The sequence below is a fragment of the Diorhabda carinulata genome, chromosome 6 (genome assembly GCF_026250575.1).
Source record: "Diorhabda carinulata isolate Delta chromosome 6, icDioCari1.1, whole genome shotgun sequence".
NCBI classification, from domain to species: domain Eukaryota; kingdom Metazoa; phylum Arthropoda; class Insecta; order Coleoptera; family Chrysomelidae; genus Diorhabda; species Diorhabda carinulata.
Genome location: NC_079465.1, coordinates 20,745,148 through 20,765,601, shown reverse-complemented (window position 1 = coordinate 20,765,601; position 20,454 = coordinate 20,745,148). Strand labels below are relative to the sequence as shown.

Below are 20,454 nucleotides of genomic sequence, written 5' to 3'. Positions count from 1 at the left end.
GATGTATACTCCGCAACAGCTTCTAATCCTCTACAAGGATGATTCGATCATATTTGGAGTATTATTCGCACGTTTAAAGGTCTGCTTCCAAGTATACCCTGAGTTTGCTCGACTCAATATAGAAGAGAGCTGTCCAACATAATGTCGCCTAGAGTAGTTTTTGTAAGACCTACTCAACAGGCAGACATGGCTCATAGAGACGCCCAGAACGTCAATTTATCGAGACTCTTTTCTTTGGAGAAGTGCAAGCCTGTAGAATCAGCTACCAAGGAAATATTACAAACTGCAGAAGTTCAAGATCAATATCCGCAAGCATCTCTACACGGAAGACCCTACACTAACTACTCGAGTGTTTACTTTTTGCATAAAAAAATATGTTATGAATTTGTGGCTCATTAGATTCCAGGTCTAATATCATAAGGACAATCGGCTTTATCAGCTCTCCCATATCTTATTTCTTACCCAAAAAACATGGAGAATATTCTTCGCTATTTCTGGCTTGAGGTATGATTTTATAAATTCTTGAACGTTCAATTTCCAAAATAAGGTAAAAAGAGGGCCACAATAATTATGAGTTTTCGTGTTTATTAGCAACAGATTAAACATCTAATATATGACATATTAAAATTTATTCATGAGACAGGCACTAGACAAATCAATGTATTTATTGTAAAAAACACATGAGATTTTCGATACTTCCAAAAATCTATTATTAAATTAAACTTTCAACTCTATCAATAAAAAATAAAACAATATAATCACATAATTTTAAGTTTCATCCACATTGTATATTTTTTTATACAGAATCGTCTGAAACAAAAATGATCGAATTAAATAATTGTTCATTAGATTCTCAAGACAACTCACCGTGGTACCACCATTTCGTTTTCTTAGGATTCTTGTGGCAAGTTTTAACATAAAAAGCATTGTCGGGTGGTCGTTGCTAAAAATTATAAAACATTAATATTTTGTTTTCCTGAATGATATTTCATAAAAAAATTCCTCACACTTCACATTCCAATCTAAAATAATAGTTATTTACGTTATAAGTCCGGGTCATTTAGTACGGTACGAGATTTATGTAATAATAATTTCACGGACGTATATTGAAATTTGTTTTTTTCATACTGTTTTCGGTTTTAAGTAAAAAAGAAAATTGTATTAAAATATCTTCTTCTTCTTCCTCTTTCAATAGGACCAGGTCCTGTTCAATCCTGTACGTTTGGCCCTTTTCCTGGATCTTCCTGAGAAGCTGAACTCCAGCTCTCGTACCACCTCTTTGGTGGTCTGTCTACAGGTCTGCGTATGTTTGGTCTCTGAGTTTTAGCTCACTTTGCCCACCTGTCTTCTGGTATTCTTTCTACGTGAATCTTTTTCGTGCCCTGACCCATCTCACCACATCATGTACGCCCAATTCTTCTCTTATGTCATCACTCCTTATTCGGTCCCTGAGGGTGATTCCCTTGATGGTTCGCAGTATTTTTATCTCTGTGGTTCTCATTATTCTTTTTGTTGTTGATGTCTCGGCTCTGATTTCTGAAATATATGTCTCACACACGTTTTGTAGATTCTGGTCTTGTTCTGTGAGCTTAACGCTTTGTATCTCCACACTATATCTCTCAGACAGCCGCTGACTTTTGATGCTTTCATCGCTTGTGTTCGTGCCTTCTCTGTCAGGTTTCTTTCACTATATATATTCACTCCCAGGTAATTGCATAAAACAATACCTTTAGGGAGTGGTGACCCATTCTGTATCCTGCATTGACTTTGTTGACTTCCTCGATAATTTGATCCATTATTATGTTGAATAGGGTTGGGATATTATATATTATTAAAATATGAAATGTCATTTGACAACTTTAACGAAAAATATCTCCTTTGTTTCTATCATTATTTAAAAAAAAATGAACAGAAATCTCTAAGGAAAATTGTAAACAAAGGTAGGTACATTGAATTTGATTGGGAGGATTTAAGGGTACTGTAAATGTAAAGTACAAGGATACTATTAAGTTGCATTTTCCAGACTCAAATTACTCCTGTAAAGTCAACTTTACAGTACAGTATAAAAACATTATATATTACATAACGAGTTTGGAAACGCAACGAATGCGAAATACACTTTCCAACGAGTTGTGTGCACTATTTTTCCTACGACCACATACAAAAATCTTCAAAAAAAACGTATTATTTAAATAAGAAAGTCAATTAAACAATATCAAACATGTGTTGGAAAGTATTTCAATACATGCGTTGAAAAGTATATAAACACGAGTGCTGAAATGAAAAAAAATCCAAAATATTTTTTATTTTGTAATAGTAGAGATGACAAAAACGAAAAAAAATGGTTATGGAATATTTTATAACTAAGAAACAGAAAAAGAACTAATAGAACAATAAATTTTTGTAACTATATTAGATACCTAACAATAACTGAATAATTATTATTGATTTTGTTTTACTTTTTTTCATTCAAGTACTTTATACATTACCCAGTAATAGTAATAACACTTAATTTCAACGTTTAAATTATCACAAACCTTAATTTTTATTGTAAACACTAATATAACCTCAAAAAATCATATTGTCTACTTCTTCAGTCTTCTTAAATTTGGCCTTTTGCCTTTCGGCACTCAGTCAGATTCATATTGTATTCGCATATTCTCTCTATTGTTCTAGATCATATATAACATAAAAAAGAAGCATTTCAATACATGTATGTTTTGTACATGTGTGAAATAAGCTACTTTCTTAGGTATAAAGGACTGTGCAATCTATAAGAGGTCGTAAGAAAAAGTTATTTTGTGCGTTTCAAATGAGTTTCAAAATTTTCACCAAAAATTCTCTAGAATGTACCATGGAAACACGAACTTTATATACAAAATGCAAACAACATTTTTTGTAACGGGTGTCCGATGGCAAAATCATGATTTAAAATTTATATAACAAAAAAATCTTCAGAACATATGCATTTCAAGTTTTAATTAATACAAGGTAGACAAATGCGGGTTTTATTTTTTAAAAATTACTGCTACTTTAATAATTAATAAAAAAAAGTCCATGGGGGTAAGTAAGATCCGGGGACCTGGGTGGCCAAGGGATATCACCGAAACGGCTTATCTTTTCGCTAGGGAAGAAATCACGAAGCAACGCCATGGTCTCCTTAACACTGACGTGGCGCCATCTGGCGGAAACTATGTGAAATGAAGGAAGGATTTTCTCTCAATGTTGGAAACAAATAATTTTTAAGCAGTCTATGGAAATTGCGCGCCCTTAACGATTTTCAAAAAAATAGGGTCCAATTATTACCCTGCTTGACAACGCACAACAAACCGTCACTTTGGGTCTGTGAAGTGGCTGTTGATGTGTTAAGCGAGGGGTTTGTCGACAATTTTGCTTGTTTTCCAGAATATTCGAATGATGTGAAGTGGACGTAGGACACTGCTTTCTGACTTCCCTGTCCAACTTTTCCCACAACAATCAATCAGATTGAGGTCGAGCAACTGTGACGACCAAATTATTACTTTCAGTATATTCTTCCTTTCAAATTCCGGCAAATACTCTTTGCACAGCTTTGAAAAATGCTTGGGATCGTTGTCATGCCGATCGGATGCTGGCCAGAACGTACTACGTCTTCCTTTAATATTTTTTATATCCTTCCTTCTTCAAGATACCCCCAATTTTTACTCGTTCTCCAGTCGCCCTTTCTCCAAAATATCCTCAAACCATCACCGAGATTCTGTCGGCTTTCACTGTCGAGATTATACATGGATTCAACATCCGTTCTTCCTTTGACCTGCGCACAAACACTCTTCTCTTTAAATCTTATACCCAAAAACCTCATTATTTTTTCATGAGTCCAATTTTCATTCTCTTTGCTCCACTGTAACCTCTTAACTTTATTTTGACATCTTAAGAGAGGTTCCTTCACTGCCACCCTACCAAAAAGGCAATCTCCTTTTCACTGTAGAAGTACTCGAAGGCAGATCGCTAGATTCAATGATTTGAGCTACTATTTATGCGCGAGTTTCAACCGATAGTTCTTAGGTTTCCCCAGTTTAAAACTTGAAAGTCAGAATTCGCCTTTAAGTACTTCTATAGTGAAAAGGAGATTGAGAAAAGCTGGTCTTTTTGGAAGGGCGTTAGTGGAGACACTCTTTAAAGATGCTGAAATAAAATTAAGATGTTGAAGTGAAAATTGGACGCTTTAAGAGCGGAACAGAGTTTTATGGACTGATAAGTCAACCTTTGAAGTTTTTGGGTCTAAGAGGTATAAGCAAGAATTGATGTTAGACTGTAGAGCACGGCGAATGATCGGTTATGGTTTGGGAATGTTTACGTGGTACGTTCTGATCAGCGTCTGATGGCATGGCAACGATCCCAAGCATTCCTCAACGCTGTACAAAGAGTATTTGAAAGAAATAATGTACTGAAAGTAATGATTTGGTCGTCACAGTCGCCCGTCCTCAACCTGATTGAGTTTTTGAGGAACAAAATGGACAGGGAAGTCTGAAAGCAGTGTCCTACTTCTACTTTATATATCCAGAAAAACGAATGGAACCAAATAGATGACGATTATTTGTTTGACTGCACAGACTGTAGTTTTATTATTACTGTAATCTTAACTATATAGTACAGGCAAATTATGCGATTTTTAGTTAAAAAACCTTAAATCAAATTGGGCGGTTTTGATTTGCTAGATTCTGGGACAGAATAACAAAATTACAGGCAACGATTTTTGAAATTTTGGGACTTGAAACTAAAAAAAATTTTGAAACGCAAATAACTCGAAAACTGAGGAATTCAAAAAAAAACTGACAAGCAAAAAATTATCTACAAAAAAGTATCCCAAATATTTGTGCCTAACCCAAAAATTTTCAGCTTAAAATATTTTGTATCACGAATAACTCGAAAAGTACGAGGAATTTGTAAAAAAAAGTACTGGAGCTATAAATGTACAGATCTACAGATTGATCTGTAAGCATTTTTTTCTAACCTCAAAGTTTTCATCGTAAAATAGGTTAATGTATTGAAAAACATTTTAAATTGCGGATAACTCGAAAACTTTAAGGATTTCGACACAAACTGCCAGGACAAAAAAAATTTGGAGCACAATATTCTGTACAAAAAAGGTTTCCATTTTTTCCTAACCTCAAAATTTCTATTATAAAGGTATGGGATAGTGAATGATCATCAAAGTCTAGTAACTCTTTAATAAAATTACGGGAACGGATTTTCGAAATTTTGGAATTTGTAACTCAAAAAATTTTGAAACGTAAATAATTTTAAAACTATTCGAATTCGAAAAATTCTGCCCGAGCAAAAAATGTGCAGCACAAAATTCTCTACAAAAAAGTATCCCAGGTTTTTGTTCCTAACCTTAAAATGTTCACTTTATATAGGTTTGTACACTCAAAAGTATTTTGAATCGCGAATAACTCGAAAACTATGAAGATTTCGACACATATTGACAGGACAAAAAATGTTATATTATTATTTTATCCTTAAATTGTAGCATGTCATTCGGCCTGTTACGTTTTTCTCAAAACCATTTAAATATTTCTTTGTTCACGTATAATGGCACAGTAGCCACACATTCCCGTTAGGAGAATTCAATAAAACTCTAGTTACTTTGCTAAATCGTCCTCTATCTATCTACACTCTAAAAGTGTTTAAATCAAAGTAAATTTTGTTTTAAGCAAATTCTTTTACAATATTATTCATATAAAGTCGAATTTTCTATTTATTTGGGAAACAGAACTAGTAGAATAGAATAATGTTCCCGTTTCCTTCTTCATTTTATTTTTTTTCCCGCAGATTTACAGCTATCAGGTTGGAGTTTTAGCCACACCCAAAGAACTCAACCGGTACAACACAAACAAACAAATTCAATTCAGCTCCAACAATTGTGAATCCAGTTGAGGGCTGCAACCATCCAGGATTTCCATAGATAAGTCCCAGTTTTGGCACTGTTTTTAATTTACGCTTGTTTTTTTTTTCGTTGTGCTCTTTTGGATATGCAGTTGATGTTAATTTATTATTTTATCAATAAATTTATTTGCTGTTGAAACGTTTTTTATTGTTCTCAATAATAAATACTAATTTGGATAATCGTGTCCGGGAATAGTTTCAACTATTTTTTAATTAAAAAAACTACAATAAAAACTTTTAGTGTTAAAATAATCTAGACACGATGCTGAATGTATTGATCTTAAAAGTTTTTTCGAAAATGGCCATATTTCATGAAAAATTACAACTTTTAATGATTTTCAGACATTTTTTAGGTCTACAAACGAATGAAAGTTATCACAGTCACTAGCTTTGTTTATAGAATATGTATTAATTTTTATTATCCTTAAATTTTATCATGCCATTCGGCTTGTTACGTTTTTCTTAAAATCATTTGCATATTACTTTGTTCACCTATTGTGACACAGTAGTCACTTCTGATTTATTTTTCTAACATTCGAAGTTTTTAAGAAATTAATTTGTTGTCGACCTCCCACTTCATTCTAGAAATTCAATAAAATTTTAGTTTCATTGCTGAATCGTCCTCTATCTACCTACACTCTACCTACTCGTATTTTTTATTTATTTGGGAAGCAGAACGAATAGAACAGGTACCTGTTTTGTTATATTTAAAAAAACGAGCATAAGCTCCTTTTTAATAAAATCTCTTCTATCTACTCGTTCTTTCTTTAGTAATTTCCATCTGCATTACCGTTTCCTTCCTCAGTTTATTGTTTCTCCCGCAGTTCTACAGCTACCAGGTTGGGAGTTCAACAAAGTATCCAACTTGTGCACCACAACAAACCAGCAAATAAAACTCCAACAATTGGAATCCAGTTGAGGGATGTTTTTTAATTTACACCTGTTTTGCTGTTGTGCCCTTTTGGAATATGCGGTTAATGTTGATTTAATACTTTTTCAATAACTTTGATGTTGAAACTTTTTTTATTGTTCTTAGCAATAAATATTAATTTGGATAATCGGATCTGGGGATAGTTTCAACTAATTTTAAAATAAAAAAAACTACAATAAAAATTTATAGTTGAATGGTGTTGAATGAATTGATCATAAAATTTTATCGAAAATGACCATATTTCATGAAAAGTTGCAACTTTTAGTAAATTTTTATTTGCGTTTTTTTTTGTAGTATTTGAAGCAACTTTCTGCTTATTTTTTTGTTATTCGGATTTCAAGTTCACTGAGCTGTAGCCCCCGGTTCAAATTTCAGTTTTTAAATATCCATCGTAAAAAGAATAAAAGGTTAAATTAATTTGTAATTTTTGGAAAGGTTAAGATTCAAATTAAAATAAATTGATGTGGTATTTGAAATCACTGACCTCGGTGGGTATAATCACTTACTTTTTCTTTACAGCTACTTAACATAGAAACTATTGAAAGGCAAACCGATTGGACTGATAATGCAGGGGACCAATCATCGGTTAAAATCGATAGGCATATGTGGCCGTTACTATATACATGGGGATGAACTGGAATGTTTGTTCCTACGAATGTTACCTAAAATTGAAAATAATATTTGAGTTAAATGTACTGAATTTGAAAAATTACATAATAATACTTTTGTAACAATCTCCTGAGAAAATTATTTAATCATTTGCTGATTTAACTCAAATTATAACACAAAAACTTGTTCCGACCTTTCAGTATTTGCAGTGTCTTTCAAGAACATTGTTTTACATACAGGTCTTGAAACGAAGGTAGTGAGAGTGGTTAATTTTGCGGGCACTTAGCTATCTCACTCTTTGGCCGTCAGGATGGCGTTGTGATCGAGGGATGGAAAAATTGAATATACAACTTCAAATGAATTATAATAAATATGAAAAAACACGAAATAACTTAATTAGAGCACAAGTAAGAGTTTGTATGCTTTATGTCAAAACTTTCTTCTCTATATTCGCGTCCATCCCTAGATGGCAGCGCTGCGCCATAGTTATAAACCCAGAGAACATGAGAACCACGCCGCTCTCTAGAATCGGTTTCAAGACGTGGTCTAGATATATGAATCTTGAACAAGACGACAAGAAACAGTATTAAAGAAGTTCACGAAATGTTGAAATCTGTCTATGGTGATAGTTTAGTAATTTTGAGAACTATTTGAAAGTATAATTGAGTCAGTTACACGAGGAACGGTTCTGACGATCTTTGACGTCAAAAACAGATGCAAACGAGCAAAAAACGGGACAAACTTGTTCAATCAAACACGCAATTGACAATGTAGAAAACAATGTAGAAAAGAAAAACGACCCAACGGCTGTTTTCTTCATCATGGCATGTCGTGTCTCCACACAAATCATCCTGTCTATTTACATCCGCGTAATTTACCAGATTTTGAACCATGCGAATTTTGGCTCTTCACGGAAATAACAAAAGTATATGAAATAATTTTGAATCCTTCCAGTAATGCCTCTAATAGTCATGGTAGTACTTTAAGAGAGATTTATTTTCAATATAAGTCGCATTTTTTTACACACCTCGTATATAAATGATCGATGAATTCGATGATTTACAGGTTAGCGCATATTTGAATAATATATTAAAAAATAAATACGAAAGGTATGGTTTAAATAAAACTAAATATATTTTTTTAAAAATAACACCACGTTAACGATGATCCTCTCTATGACGCCAATCTTCATCTCACCTGAAATCAGATATTCTGGAAAACTTTGTTCGGTAATGCTTATGTAAAATATCAAATTTTTCAAATCAACTGACAAACAACAAACTTCTGCCAAATTTTAAGGTTAGGTCACCCCTAATTAAACCATTCAATCGTTTTCTACTTATCATTACTTTAAGCCCTGTCTTATACATTGTACTGAATTGTATCCTTCAGTTGCAGATTTGAAAAAAAAAATGAATTAGTCTCAGCTCTTTGTCGGTTCATATATGAAACACCCTGTATAATCGTAACCAATACCACTCGAGCAATGAAAAATAATCGAATTCTGAACAACGAAAATAAAAACGAAATTTAGAGCATTTATTTAAAAGGCGAGCACACTCTAGTGTTCGAGTGGTGTCTGCCGTATTTCTGCAGATATGGATATTGAACTTATGTAGATTGTAGAATTCGTGCTTTGGTAGCTGATAAACCACATCTACCTGTCGAGTAGGTCTTGCAGATACTGTTCTAGATGGGATTATGTTGGACAGCTCGTAAGAGAGACGTAATCGGATAGTAGTTGTTAGGAACAAGTTCAAGAGGAACGAACAAGAAGTTCAATAACTTTAAAACAATTCTCATTGACAAGCTTCCATCTTCTCTATTACAAATTACAGATTGCTTTCACCTCATTCCAGAATGTTTTTAAGGTCCCGTATTGATAGTAGTGATGATTTGTTGCCGCCTACGGATTTGGGTGTTAACAGAGTTTATTGAGGTGGTTGATTTGAATGACGACACCAATGTTTTAACATCGGCTAAGCTGTAGATCGGATTCGTAGTTTTGTCGAGTGGATCGTTGATGTACTGGAGAGAGTAGACGACAAGATGCATCTCTGGGTACCACCAACGTTGACCTCAAACCTTCCTGAGGTATGTCCATCGACAGCGCCTTGGATGGATCGGTCTTTGAGAAAGCTACTAAATCAGTTGATGAGTGAGGAAGACAAACCAAACAGGTTGGCTTGCTAAACTGTGTCTTCGACATGTACATAAGGACTGTTCTGAATTTTCCATATTTCTCTAAAACCTCAGTCCATAGGCTAGGAGATCGCGGGTTGATTTATGTCTACCAAAGCCGTATTCATGGTCGCTGAAGTTAGCAAACTCAAGATATCTCAAGATTTGCTGGTTAACGACTTTCTTCATGACCTTGGTAGGACGGTAGTTGTTCGGAAACGTCTTTTTTCTTTTTTTTTCTTTTTGGTAGGAATCAACTTCACAATCTACAGGACTAAATTTAAATATTCGTTACACCAAACAAAAAGCAACTAAATCCTACGAGTATTCGTTGTAAGCACACATTACACGACACGCTACAAGACATCACGATAGTTCTTATTAAACATTGATCAGTATCTCTTGAATAATTGTTCCAACAATTGCTTCAATCCTGTTTCTTAATTCGGAAAGATCAGCTGGTACTGAAGGCATGACATGGATTCAATTATTTTTTTCTGGAGTAGTTACATACGATTTCGGATATTCAGCATCATCCGTGTTCATATGACCAGTTTTAAAAGCAGAACATCACTTACAAATCATTCCATGGGACGAAATACTTAGGATAATATTTAGACAACTTTTCCTCGATTTCTTTGCATTTTAATAAACACATTAAACGCAGAAAACGATGGTGGACTTTGGGAGGAACTTACCACCAAAAATTGGAATAATATCGAAAATATATTGCCACCAATAAAGGAGGAAATAATTCAGGGTTTGAAAAACGGCAAGTCCTCGGACGAAATAGAGCCAGAATTAATCAAGTATGGTGGAACTCAACTGAAGACGAGAATTTATCATTTAATAAGTAGTATATGGGAACAAGAGACAATACCAGAAACGTGGAAAATGGTAATAATGGTACCAATACACCAGATATAACTTACAAGGCCATAGATAAAAGTTTAAGAGTATATGGAGAAAACTTGTTCGGAGACTACCAATGCGGATCTAGTCACAGACCATATTTTCACTCTGAGACAAACGCAAATAATGGAGTATGAATATAATCTGCAAATTTACTCAGTCTTCATAGATTTCCAAAAAGCTTGGGATACGGTAAACAGAAACAATTTGTGCAGCATTATGAACTATCTTAGTATTCCAAAAAAGCTTTAAATCTTACGAAATTGACACTCGAACATACAAAAATGAAGGTAAAGGCAAATGAAAGAACATCAAAATGTTATCAGACCAACATAGGATTATAATAGGGAGATCCTTTATCCACTACGCTGTTCAATATAGTATTAGAATGTAAACAACGGAAAACGAGGTTAAGGAAACCTGCTGAGGCTTCTTAGAAATGGCAGAGACAGTGAATCTACGAGTCAACGAAGATAAATCGAAGTTAATGATAATGACATCACCACAAAAGAAAAGAGCAATGAGAATTTTGTCAATACAACTGAACGAAAAAAAGGCAATGAGTTTGAAACAAGTTCAAAGTTAAGTATATCTTGGGGTGGTTATCAAGGAGGACGGTGACGATGGAGAAAATCTGGAAGCCAGGATGACGAGAGGAAGTAAACAATTGGGAGCACTGAACGCGATAATAAGATCCCAAAAAACGTGGATTATTAAAGCATTAAAGAGATTATTAGATATATGGGAAAGAAAAATCTTAGAAAGATACTAGGGATAAAAAAGAGGGAGATTTATGGCTGAGGAAAGTAAATAATGAAATAAGGAATCTATTTGGAGAAGCACAACTGAACAAAATAATAAGATCCAAAAGATTAGAGTGGCTGACATAAAACAAGGAAGAACAAGAGAAAAAGAAGACTAAGGAGAAGATGGTATGCAGAGGTGATGGAAGACCTAAGAGAGAGAGGAATTGAGGATTGGAAAACGAAAGCAGGAAATTAGGAAAGAGTGGAAGAAAACCACTTCCGTGCTATGGGCCTAAAATGCCTGCGTGTTTGATTTTCCACATTACAATAATAATTATATAACACTCGAATTATTTTTTCTACATAATAACCCAGCTACAAAAACTCTCTCCCGTCAAACCACAAAAAAATTGATTTTATATCTAACTCACCTCAGGGGAATCAAAAGGATATTTTTTACTAAATTTAAACTGAAGCTGGAAATGTTCTCCCTCATATAAGGTTCCTGCTGCTCCTTCCATATTTATGATCCAGCTGAAAATATAAAATTTATATAAACGTTATATTATGAGAAAACTGATGTCCTATACTAGTATAATATATTCCCGTGAGAGTAATAAAACCTAATTACTAATTCAAAACTTAGTTGGGTCATTTTAAATACTATTACAGAATAATTTAAATATTTCCTAAAATTTTTCCATAAATTTACCAGAGCCGTTTTTTTTTCAACCTCCGATAGGCTATAAATAAAAGACAAGTTCATATAAAACAATAAATTTATTACTGAAAGATAGATACGGTTACTTTTCGACATAATCACCGAAGAGATTGAGATATTTGTCATATCTGTGGACAAGCTTTTCAAAACCCCTCTTCAAAAAAAAATTGCCGCCAATGTAGCTTAACTGTTCAGAAATAATAGAGTACAAAACAGTCCTTGAAACTTCTGGAAATTTCGTAGACAAAGCAGTAATGGTGAATCTGCGATTTTCTTTAACTATTCTGTCAACTCGTTGAACCAAGTCATCTGAAACCACAAATTTGCGTCCTGTGCCCCCTTCATCATGCACATAATTACGACCATCTTTAAACTTTCGACACCATCACTCATGAAATTTTCCCCATACACAATGATGAGTTGGCGCACGCTCGCACCTGGCAACTAAATTGTTAAGAATACACAACTTGGACTTCCTTACTATGGGCGTACACCAACTCGTGACCTTATTACCGACCATAAAATTTTACTTCTGTTACGATGTGCCAGCTCGTGATTGTTGTTGTCATGAAGATTAGACAACTCGTGAAACAAACAAAATATATATTCACAATGTAAATCGATAAAACAATAAGAGACCTGTTTCACAAATTCATAGTCTGTTATTTTATTCGACTAACCTAACCTAACCAATTGCAACGTTATTATGTAATATGGAATTTCACAAATTACGGCTTCCGTAAATTTGAAAAATTCATTTCTCTATTGTATATTATTTAGTACCTACCTAATGTTGAAATGTAATTTAGAGGATTTAGAAATTCTAGGTTTTAATTTTTGAATTTTCCAGTCACTAGTTGTATGTATTATGTACTCGGACTACCTTTTCGTTTACCTGAAATATCTCCGTGTCTAATTGCAGCGTACCCTCAGGTGCAGTGTCAATGTTGCGTAAAAGAAGAAAAATCGGTTACAATGAAAAAGTTATAATAAATAATTGTTATGATTTATAAATGAGTTAAGGGTGGAGAAGATGAATCACTTTATCTATATATTTGTGAAAACCGCTTGAACATGGGAGAGAGAGAGAGAGAGAGAGAGAGAGAAAGAGAAATGCTTGATTCTCAAAAAATTGTTACAACTTGTAGACAAAAAACAAACTTAAAAATAACTAAATAATGATAATATACAGAAGAAAACCACAATGTGTAGCAAATTAAACCAGTATGCATCATGCCCGGAATTAAATATTATTATTAGAATAGAAGTCGTTTACAGAGTAGAAGACACTTTCCAGTAAATATGCCCTCAAATTGTTGCGGAATGTGGGAAAGGATGATATCGATTTGATTTCAACTGGCAAATGATTGTGCATTTTTTTTGCATTGTAAAATATTGAGCCTTTAACTAATTCTGAACGTGGAGAAGGTCTTAAGTGAATAGCCGTGCAACGATTTTTCTGAAATTGGAGAAGTATCCTTACGATTTAGACAAACGGATTCAAAGATGAATAAGGAAGGGTCAGAATTTTTAATCTTTTAAAGAAGTCCCTGCAGTGAGCCCTGCTGTTTAGTCCAAGTGAATATCTAGCAGGTTGTTTCTTTTGTAGTTTGAAGATTCACTTAAATTGAGTCGCACCACACGCACCCCAGAAAGGAGGGGCATATTGGAGATGCGACTCAATAAGGGCATAATAAACTGTTAACTTCTATTCTAATCATAATATTCAATTGCGGGCATGCATACTGGTTTAATTTTGCTATGCAGCATTTCTCCTTCTCTCTCTGTTGATATCTTCGTCGACACTTCTATCATTTCTACTTTCTTCGACATTATTACTTTCTTTAGTAATCCCTTCATCTTCACTAAGACAGTCTTCTTGGTCAATAGTTTTAAACAGTTGCCTGGCCATCCACCCAATTTCTCTTTGACATTTTATAATATTCAAGTTGGTCTTACTATTCATTTTCGACGGTTCTGGAGGTATTATGTCACTGAGAACTTGTGCTCTTGATGTATATGATCGAGCGCTCAAACCATTATCTAACAAGTCCAGAACAAATTTCAAAAATGGAATTTCTATGCTAGCAAACTGTGAAGTATAGTAAGTATGAGTGTAATGACTACGAATATTTGCAAACAGGTAAATAATTATTTTTATTCTATTAGTTTTTCGTAACTTCGATAATTCGATAATATTTAGAAAAAAAACATTTTTAAACTCAAGCTATCTTTATAGAGTAAACAAAACGTTAATGCGTTAATTCAACGACTAGAGGGCCTATTTTCATACCGCCAAGGGGTTGTCGAGATCGAATCATGGGGGTGGTTTTCGGGATCCAGGACCCATGCCATCTTTCAGAAATTAATTACCTCGAAGAGCGCGCGTCCGTAACTATTTTCGTCGCCAAGATAGCGTTTCCGGGCTGCTGTAGCTTAAGACCGCCAAGGGGTTGTCGCGTTCGAGTCTTGGCGGTGGTTTTCGGGATCCGAGACCCATGCCATCTTTCAGCAATTAATTAGCAATAAATTATCGCGCTAAGCTCGTTTCGATAGCTTTCACCGTTGCCGAGATAATGCATATGGCTGCCGTAGCTTAATATTAAGGTAGGGGGAGTCGCGTTTCTCGTGAACCGCTTGAGCAATAAAATCGCTTTTTGGGTAATAAATTGGCAATTAAATAGTAAAAAATTATGGTACCAGTCCGGGCGCTCCCCCCTAAAAAAGCTGCCGCAAATATACGTGAAAAATTATTTGTTTGTTGTTTAAAATTCTTTTTAATAAAAAGGAAATTACGAGGATGTATTGATATCTAGTTATCCTAGACCAGTTCCATGCATAAACAAAATATTGCGTTACCATAGCAACGAATAATAACTTATTAGAAGTGTCAGTGTAAAGTTTGACGTCAAAAAAGTAAATCAGAGTTACGCAATAAATTGAAAGAAAAAAGATGTCCACCGAAATTGTGAAATCGAAAAATTGGAGTATCTAGCCATTACCAAGTACCTGTATTTAAAAGGATTAAGAGGTAAGCAGATTTACGAAGATATGCTTAATACCCTTGGTGATCAATGTCCTTCGTATGCGACCGTGAAAAATTGGACTGCAAGCTTCAAAAGAGGTAAATTTTCCATTGAAGATGATGACCGATCGGGAAGGCTAGTTTCTGTGTCAGTCCCCGAAAATATCGATACAATTCATGACATGATTTTATCGGACCGTCGAATTGGGCTAAAACGGATATCTGAAGCACTGAATATTTCATAAGAACGCGTTCATCATATAGTTTACGTCAATTTGTACATGAAAAATTGCAGCAAAATGTATCCACAAATGTTTGAATGTTAACCAAAAGCGAGCAAGGGTAGAAGCATCGCGTTCGATCTGTGCTCGATTTGAAAACGATGTAGACTTCTTAAACCGAATTGTTACTATTGATGAGACTTGGGTACATTTCTACGATCGAGAAACAAAGCAACAATCGATGGAATGGCGACAGTCTAGTTCTCCAAGACGTAAGAAGTTTCTTGTCCAAAAATCTGCTGGAAAAGTTCTTGCTTCAGTTTTTTAGGATTGCCATGGAGTAATCATGATTTATTTTTTGGATAAGTGTAGAACAATAACTGGAGATTACTATTCTACATTACTGACCACTCTACGGGAAAAAATTAAAGAGAAAAGACGCGGAAAGCTATTCAAAGGTGTTTTGTTTTAGCAGGACAACGCCCCTGCACAAAAATCTCATGTTGCCATGCAAAAAATTCGTGATTTAGGGTTTGAATTACTAGAACAAAATGCTTCTTTGGGAGCTACTGTGCGCGTTCCTATTCTTGACGTCGAGAGGTGATTCATGTAATATATTGGCAGCTGTCATGAGTGTGTCAGACTGTGTCTATCGATTTGGAACTTTAAACCAAGTATATGCGAGATCACAATTCACTTTATGCTCTAAGAACTTGCTTAGAATTGAGGATATTCCTGACCACGAAATTCCTCTCCTGTCAGTTGCAACTGCTCAGTCCAATGAAGTGTAAAACAAAATGCCAAAATATGAAATGTATTTGCGTGAAAAATGTAATTAAATGTAATTCAAAATGTCACTCAAGCCTGCCATGTTGCAACAAGTAGGTTAATTTCTACTTTTTAATATGAAAATTTTGGCACAAATATGATAAGGCACCCCACGATGATCATCATGAAATTCTATACATAGACTATTGATGATACGAGACATCGATTTATCGTATATATTTTATGCGGAAACATTTACTTCCGGAGATACCGGAAGCGACCATTATCTCGGGAACCATGGATAACTTTGTTCGATAGAATCTCACCAAGATCTATCTGTGTGTGAAAAGTTATGAAGGTTGACGCAGAAAAGTTTCTGTGGAAAAAGTATGCGAATGCATCATTTTTTATCAAAAATCTCTCACGAAGAGTGAGACCTTATTGGTGCTCCAGGAATTATCGACCAAATTGACGATGCTAAATTTGGACGACGGAAATATCATAGAGTTCGGCAATTGGATGGACACTGCATGCTAGCATGATTGCTAATGGATCGGAAGACATCAGATTTGAAGCTTGCCTAGACAATGAGAGAATTTCTGAGGTCTCGATTCCTCTAATCAAAAAGCACGTCGCTCCAGGGAGCATAATTCATACAGATGGCTGGTTAGCTATCGATGCCTCAGCAAGATTCGTTTCTGATAGCGGGGTTCATACCCAAAGAATTGAGGCCAGCTGGAGACCTCTGATAGCATTCTTCCGCGATAGGCATGTACCTTCTGAAGATTAGGAAGACAGAATCATAGGATATACATGGCGACGAGAATGTCGTAAATCTGAACCAAATATAGACCCATTCATTTCATTAATAAAAGAAATCAAAAAAGATTTTCAAATGTAAAATTTATAGATTTAAGTCCAATTAAAACAGTTGATCGAAGAAAATTATTTTATTTTTGTTTACCTTTATTTCAGTCTCTAATACAACCTAACCTAACCTTACAAAAATTACTAAATTTTCATTTTATCTATTGATTTTACGGGAAAATAATGCATTTTTATACTTTATCATTCTTGTGCCAAAATTTTGTTTCCCATAATAAGAAACTCATAAATTGAGTTTTGTATGAATTTCATTTTTCTTTAGGCAATTTGAATAATTTTTTTAATGACACTCATTTTTTTTAAGAAAAATATATGTATTTTTGAGAAATGTAAGTTGAAGAAACAAAAACGCATAGAGATTCTCGTCAGCAAATTTTCGTAGAAAGATATACTAGGTGCCATTCTTCATGGATTTAAGTCTTCTTTATAGTTATGTATTAAGAAAATTTTTAAAGGGTCGTCTACACATTAAAATGCACACTATCTCAAAATTGTCTAATACTAAAATCCCATTTTTATATCCTATAGATCGATTTTAGACAATTTTAGTCCTAGAGATCAAATTTGCAGTTATTTGGTCAGTAAGTTTAGGAATTACACACCTCAGCTTGTAATGTTGAAATTTTCAAAAATTTCAATATTTTTCACCTGATGAATTTAGTTTTTTGAGAGTTACTCAAAAACTACTGGACAGATTGAGCAAAAATTTTGTATGCCTCTATTTGAAATTATACTAAATCGATTTGTGTTAAAAATTTTGTAGGTTACAATACAACTATTGCGACCTACAAAAATTTTAATACAAATCAATTAATAATAGTTTCGACCATAGGCATATAAAATTTCAAGTCAATCGGTCAAATAGTTTTTGAGTAACATCCAAAAAACTCAAAAGTTTGGATGAGAACAATTCCTAAACTTCGGACCGAATAACTAATTTGGTTTGTAGTGCTGAAAAATCGATCTATTGGGGTGTTAGTATCGGAAAATTTTGAGATTGAAATTAAATTTTAATGTGAAGTCGACCCCTTAAGCAGTTTTTAAATGCATAACTATAAAGAAGACTTAAATCCATTAAAAATGGCACCTGGTGCATCTCTCTATGACAATTTGTTGATGAATTATGCTTTTTTTTCGACTGTACATTATTAACATAATAATCTTATCGGGACGTATTGAATATTGTTCAGTTATGAAGCCATAAGCCTCGTGATAGGTTCATTTGCCCAATTTAAAACTACCAAAGCCGATGTTCTCGTAAAGCATATCTTGATGACCTTTTAATGTTACTGGGCAAGCTGTTTGTAAGGATTGCCTATTATATGGTATGCAGATTCTTACTTCTCCTAGCACCAGTAACCTGTTGAAACAGAGCAGTTAATTGGTTAGACAAACAGAAGGCCTATCTATTTGTGCCTTAGCTTGTCTCATGCAAAGTGTTTCTATCCATCTGGCAAGCCAATCAACCTCATCATTGCATTAATAACCTTGCTGGACCTTACAGCTACCATTCATTAGTTCATGTAGGATTTTGTTGCACTCCAGCAGAAGCCTACTGTCTTCCTAAGGAAAAAAAATTGTTTCTTTTAGAGTGCTCCTATATTATAGAACATTGACCTAGAGCCTGTGACCTGATTTTCGTATGCCTAGTCCCTACAGTCTGGAATTTGTTACAAACTTATAGCTTGTAAAATTATCATCACTGTTTTGAATTGTATAATAAAGTCCAAAAGGCAAAGTCCCAATAGTACTTCAAGGGACATGTTACTGCTTTATACATAGATCCTGAGATACTATATGTCCATTTGCATTTCATTCTTCCCATGACTCAGGATATAACCAATTAATGGTCCCACATACAATCAAATACTCTTCTGCATATCTAAAGGGCGCAGGTAGCCTTAACCTTATGTCTATCTAATAATATCAGTATAGTATTGGATCCAGTGACTCCCACTATGCTGGAATATCTCACTTTTTATCCTAGGCAATGTAGATGAAGAAAAATTGTGTTTTAACTTTTTTCTCATTTTAAAATACATGAGTAAATGCATTATTGATAGTTTTATTATATTCTTACAGTGACATTCACTAGTCAAAACTAATTTATATTTATATTGCACAACCATAGTTTTCTGCTACACCCTATATACTTTTTGCTTTTAATATCAATATTGTATTTATAGAATCGTGAAAATTAAACTATTTATCTCTGTTATTAACTAATATTCCTAAAAATAGTTGTAAATGACAAATTATACGAATTGAATGCATATTGATAATGCTTAGAATGTTCATAATACTATATAAAAAATAATGATTCAGAGTTATCACTATTTAACATTGACTAATTATCAATAAATTATTCAATATATTGGACTTTCAAATATGTATACTTCAAATATGTTGTGACTACAAAGCTACTTTTCTAAACATAGTTAAACTAATCACCCACTTTGTCTCAATTATTACTATTATCAAAAGTACAGAATACCTATGAAAATACGTAAAACTTACTGCAATAAATTCTGTTCCGCTATATTAGAATCCACTGATACTCCTGGAGGGGGTTCTTTAATCAGAGACATCAATTCTTTTTGCAATCTCTTCTAAAAGCCATAATTCATTTAAATATTGATGGAAACATAAGATTAATATAAAGTAAATATAAGTAAAAGGGACCAATTTAAAAACTTGTCGATTGAACATAACTTTGAATATATTTATATATAAATGATTCTCAAATTGCAGATAGATACCTCAGATGGTGACATTCCTGCCATTTTGTAATTACTGTTTCATTCCGTAAATAGAATATTTAATTTTGATTGTCATTCAAATAACTAGTTCACTACACTTATCCAAACAACATTGAAAATGGTTTATACAAAAAGCAACTAAATATGATTTAGAAATAACAAAATACACTTTTATTTGTCACTGTCACAATGAAGTTATCATTATTGTATACACAAGACATTCATTTAAGACATATGTCACTTCTGTCAATTTAAACATACAATGTAGATAACGAAATACTTGGTATAAGATCGAAACCATAGAATTACAAACATTATGATTTATTCCCGCGTCAATTGAAGATACATGTCTAAATGTGCATTTTCATAGGTTTGTTCCAACCTGCTAGTCTGGACCATTATGGAACAGTTATGGGATGCGTTTATAGATATTTTCTGCGCAATCTTCGGCTATGCACGGTTCTTCTGACAGTAATATCGAAAAGACCATCCCGGAAACGGTTCACAAACTATACCTAAGTCGGTTGGAACACAAATCAGAATCGTTCGTATAACGGTAACCGCCCGGTTGGAGCACGTAATATCTATTGAGCAGAATCGTCTCCATACCAAGGATGGTTTTTTGATGAGTTAGAGCAAACCTTATATTGACGCTCCAGGCTGGCTTAGAGGATCAAATGTCAAGTGGTACACGTTTGACTAGATCGGCATCTTAAATTAATGCAGCATCGAAGCTAAACATCGCTTAACTTTTTACATCGGATATTG

At 34.0% G+C, this 20,454-nt stretch overlaps 1 protein-coding gene across 2 annotated transcripts; it reads right to left on the bottom strand.

Annotated features, from left to right (window-relative positions):
• Window positions 1-568: 568 nt before the first annotated feature.
• LOC130894921 (ubiquitin-conjugating enzyme E2 W) lies at window positions 569-19,934 on the bottom strand. 2 transcript variants are annotated; one of them, XM_057801963.1, is made up of 6 exons: window positions 19,687-19,934; window positions 19,445-19,536; window positions 11,739-11,841; window positions 7,366-7,521; window positions 868-943; window positions 569-810 (listed from the first exon to the last, which is right to left on the bottom strand). In XM_057801963.1, exons 1-6 carry the CDS (start codon window positions 19,708-19,710, stop codon window positions 797-799), a joined length of 465 nt encoding a protein of 154 aa, XP_057657946.1. In that variant the 5' UTR covers window positions 19,711-19,934; the 3' UTR covers window positions 569-796. The 2 variants fall into 2 exon arrangements, with proteins under 2 accessions (XP_057657946.1, XP_057657947.1); XM_057801964.1 differs by having other exon boundaries at window positions 19,445-19,533; window positions 19,687-19,916.
• Window positions 19,935-20,454: the final 520 nt, after the last annotated feature.

What these genes read in the sequence shown, in the direction of transcription:
- LOC130894921 (XM_057801963.1), bottom strand. Translation starts at nt 19,710, where the DNA reads ATGGCAGGAATGTCACCATCTGAG. An exon ending in CAGGAATGTCACCATCTGAG is followed by an intron (nt 19,537 to 19,686) that starts GTATCTATCTGC and finishes TATGGCTTTTAG; the next exon opens with AAGAGATTGCAAAAAGAATT. An exon ending in TAAGTAGCTGTAAAGAAAAA is followed by an intron (nt 944 to 7,365) that starts GTAAGTGATTAT and finishes TATAATTTTTAG; the next exon opens with CAACGACCACCCGACAATGC.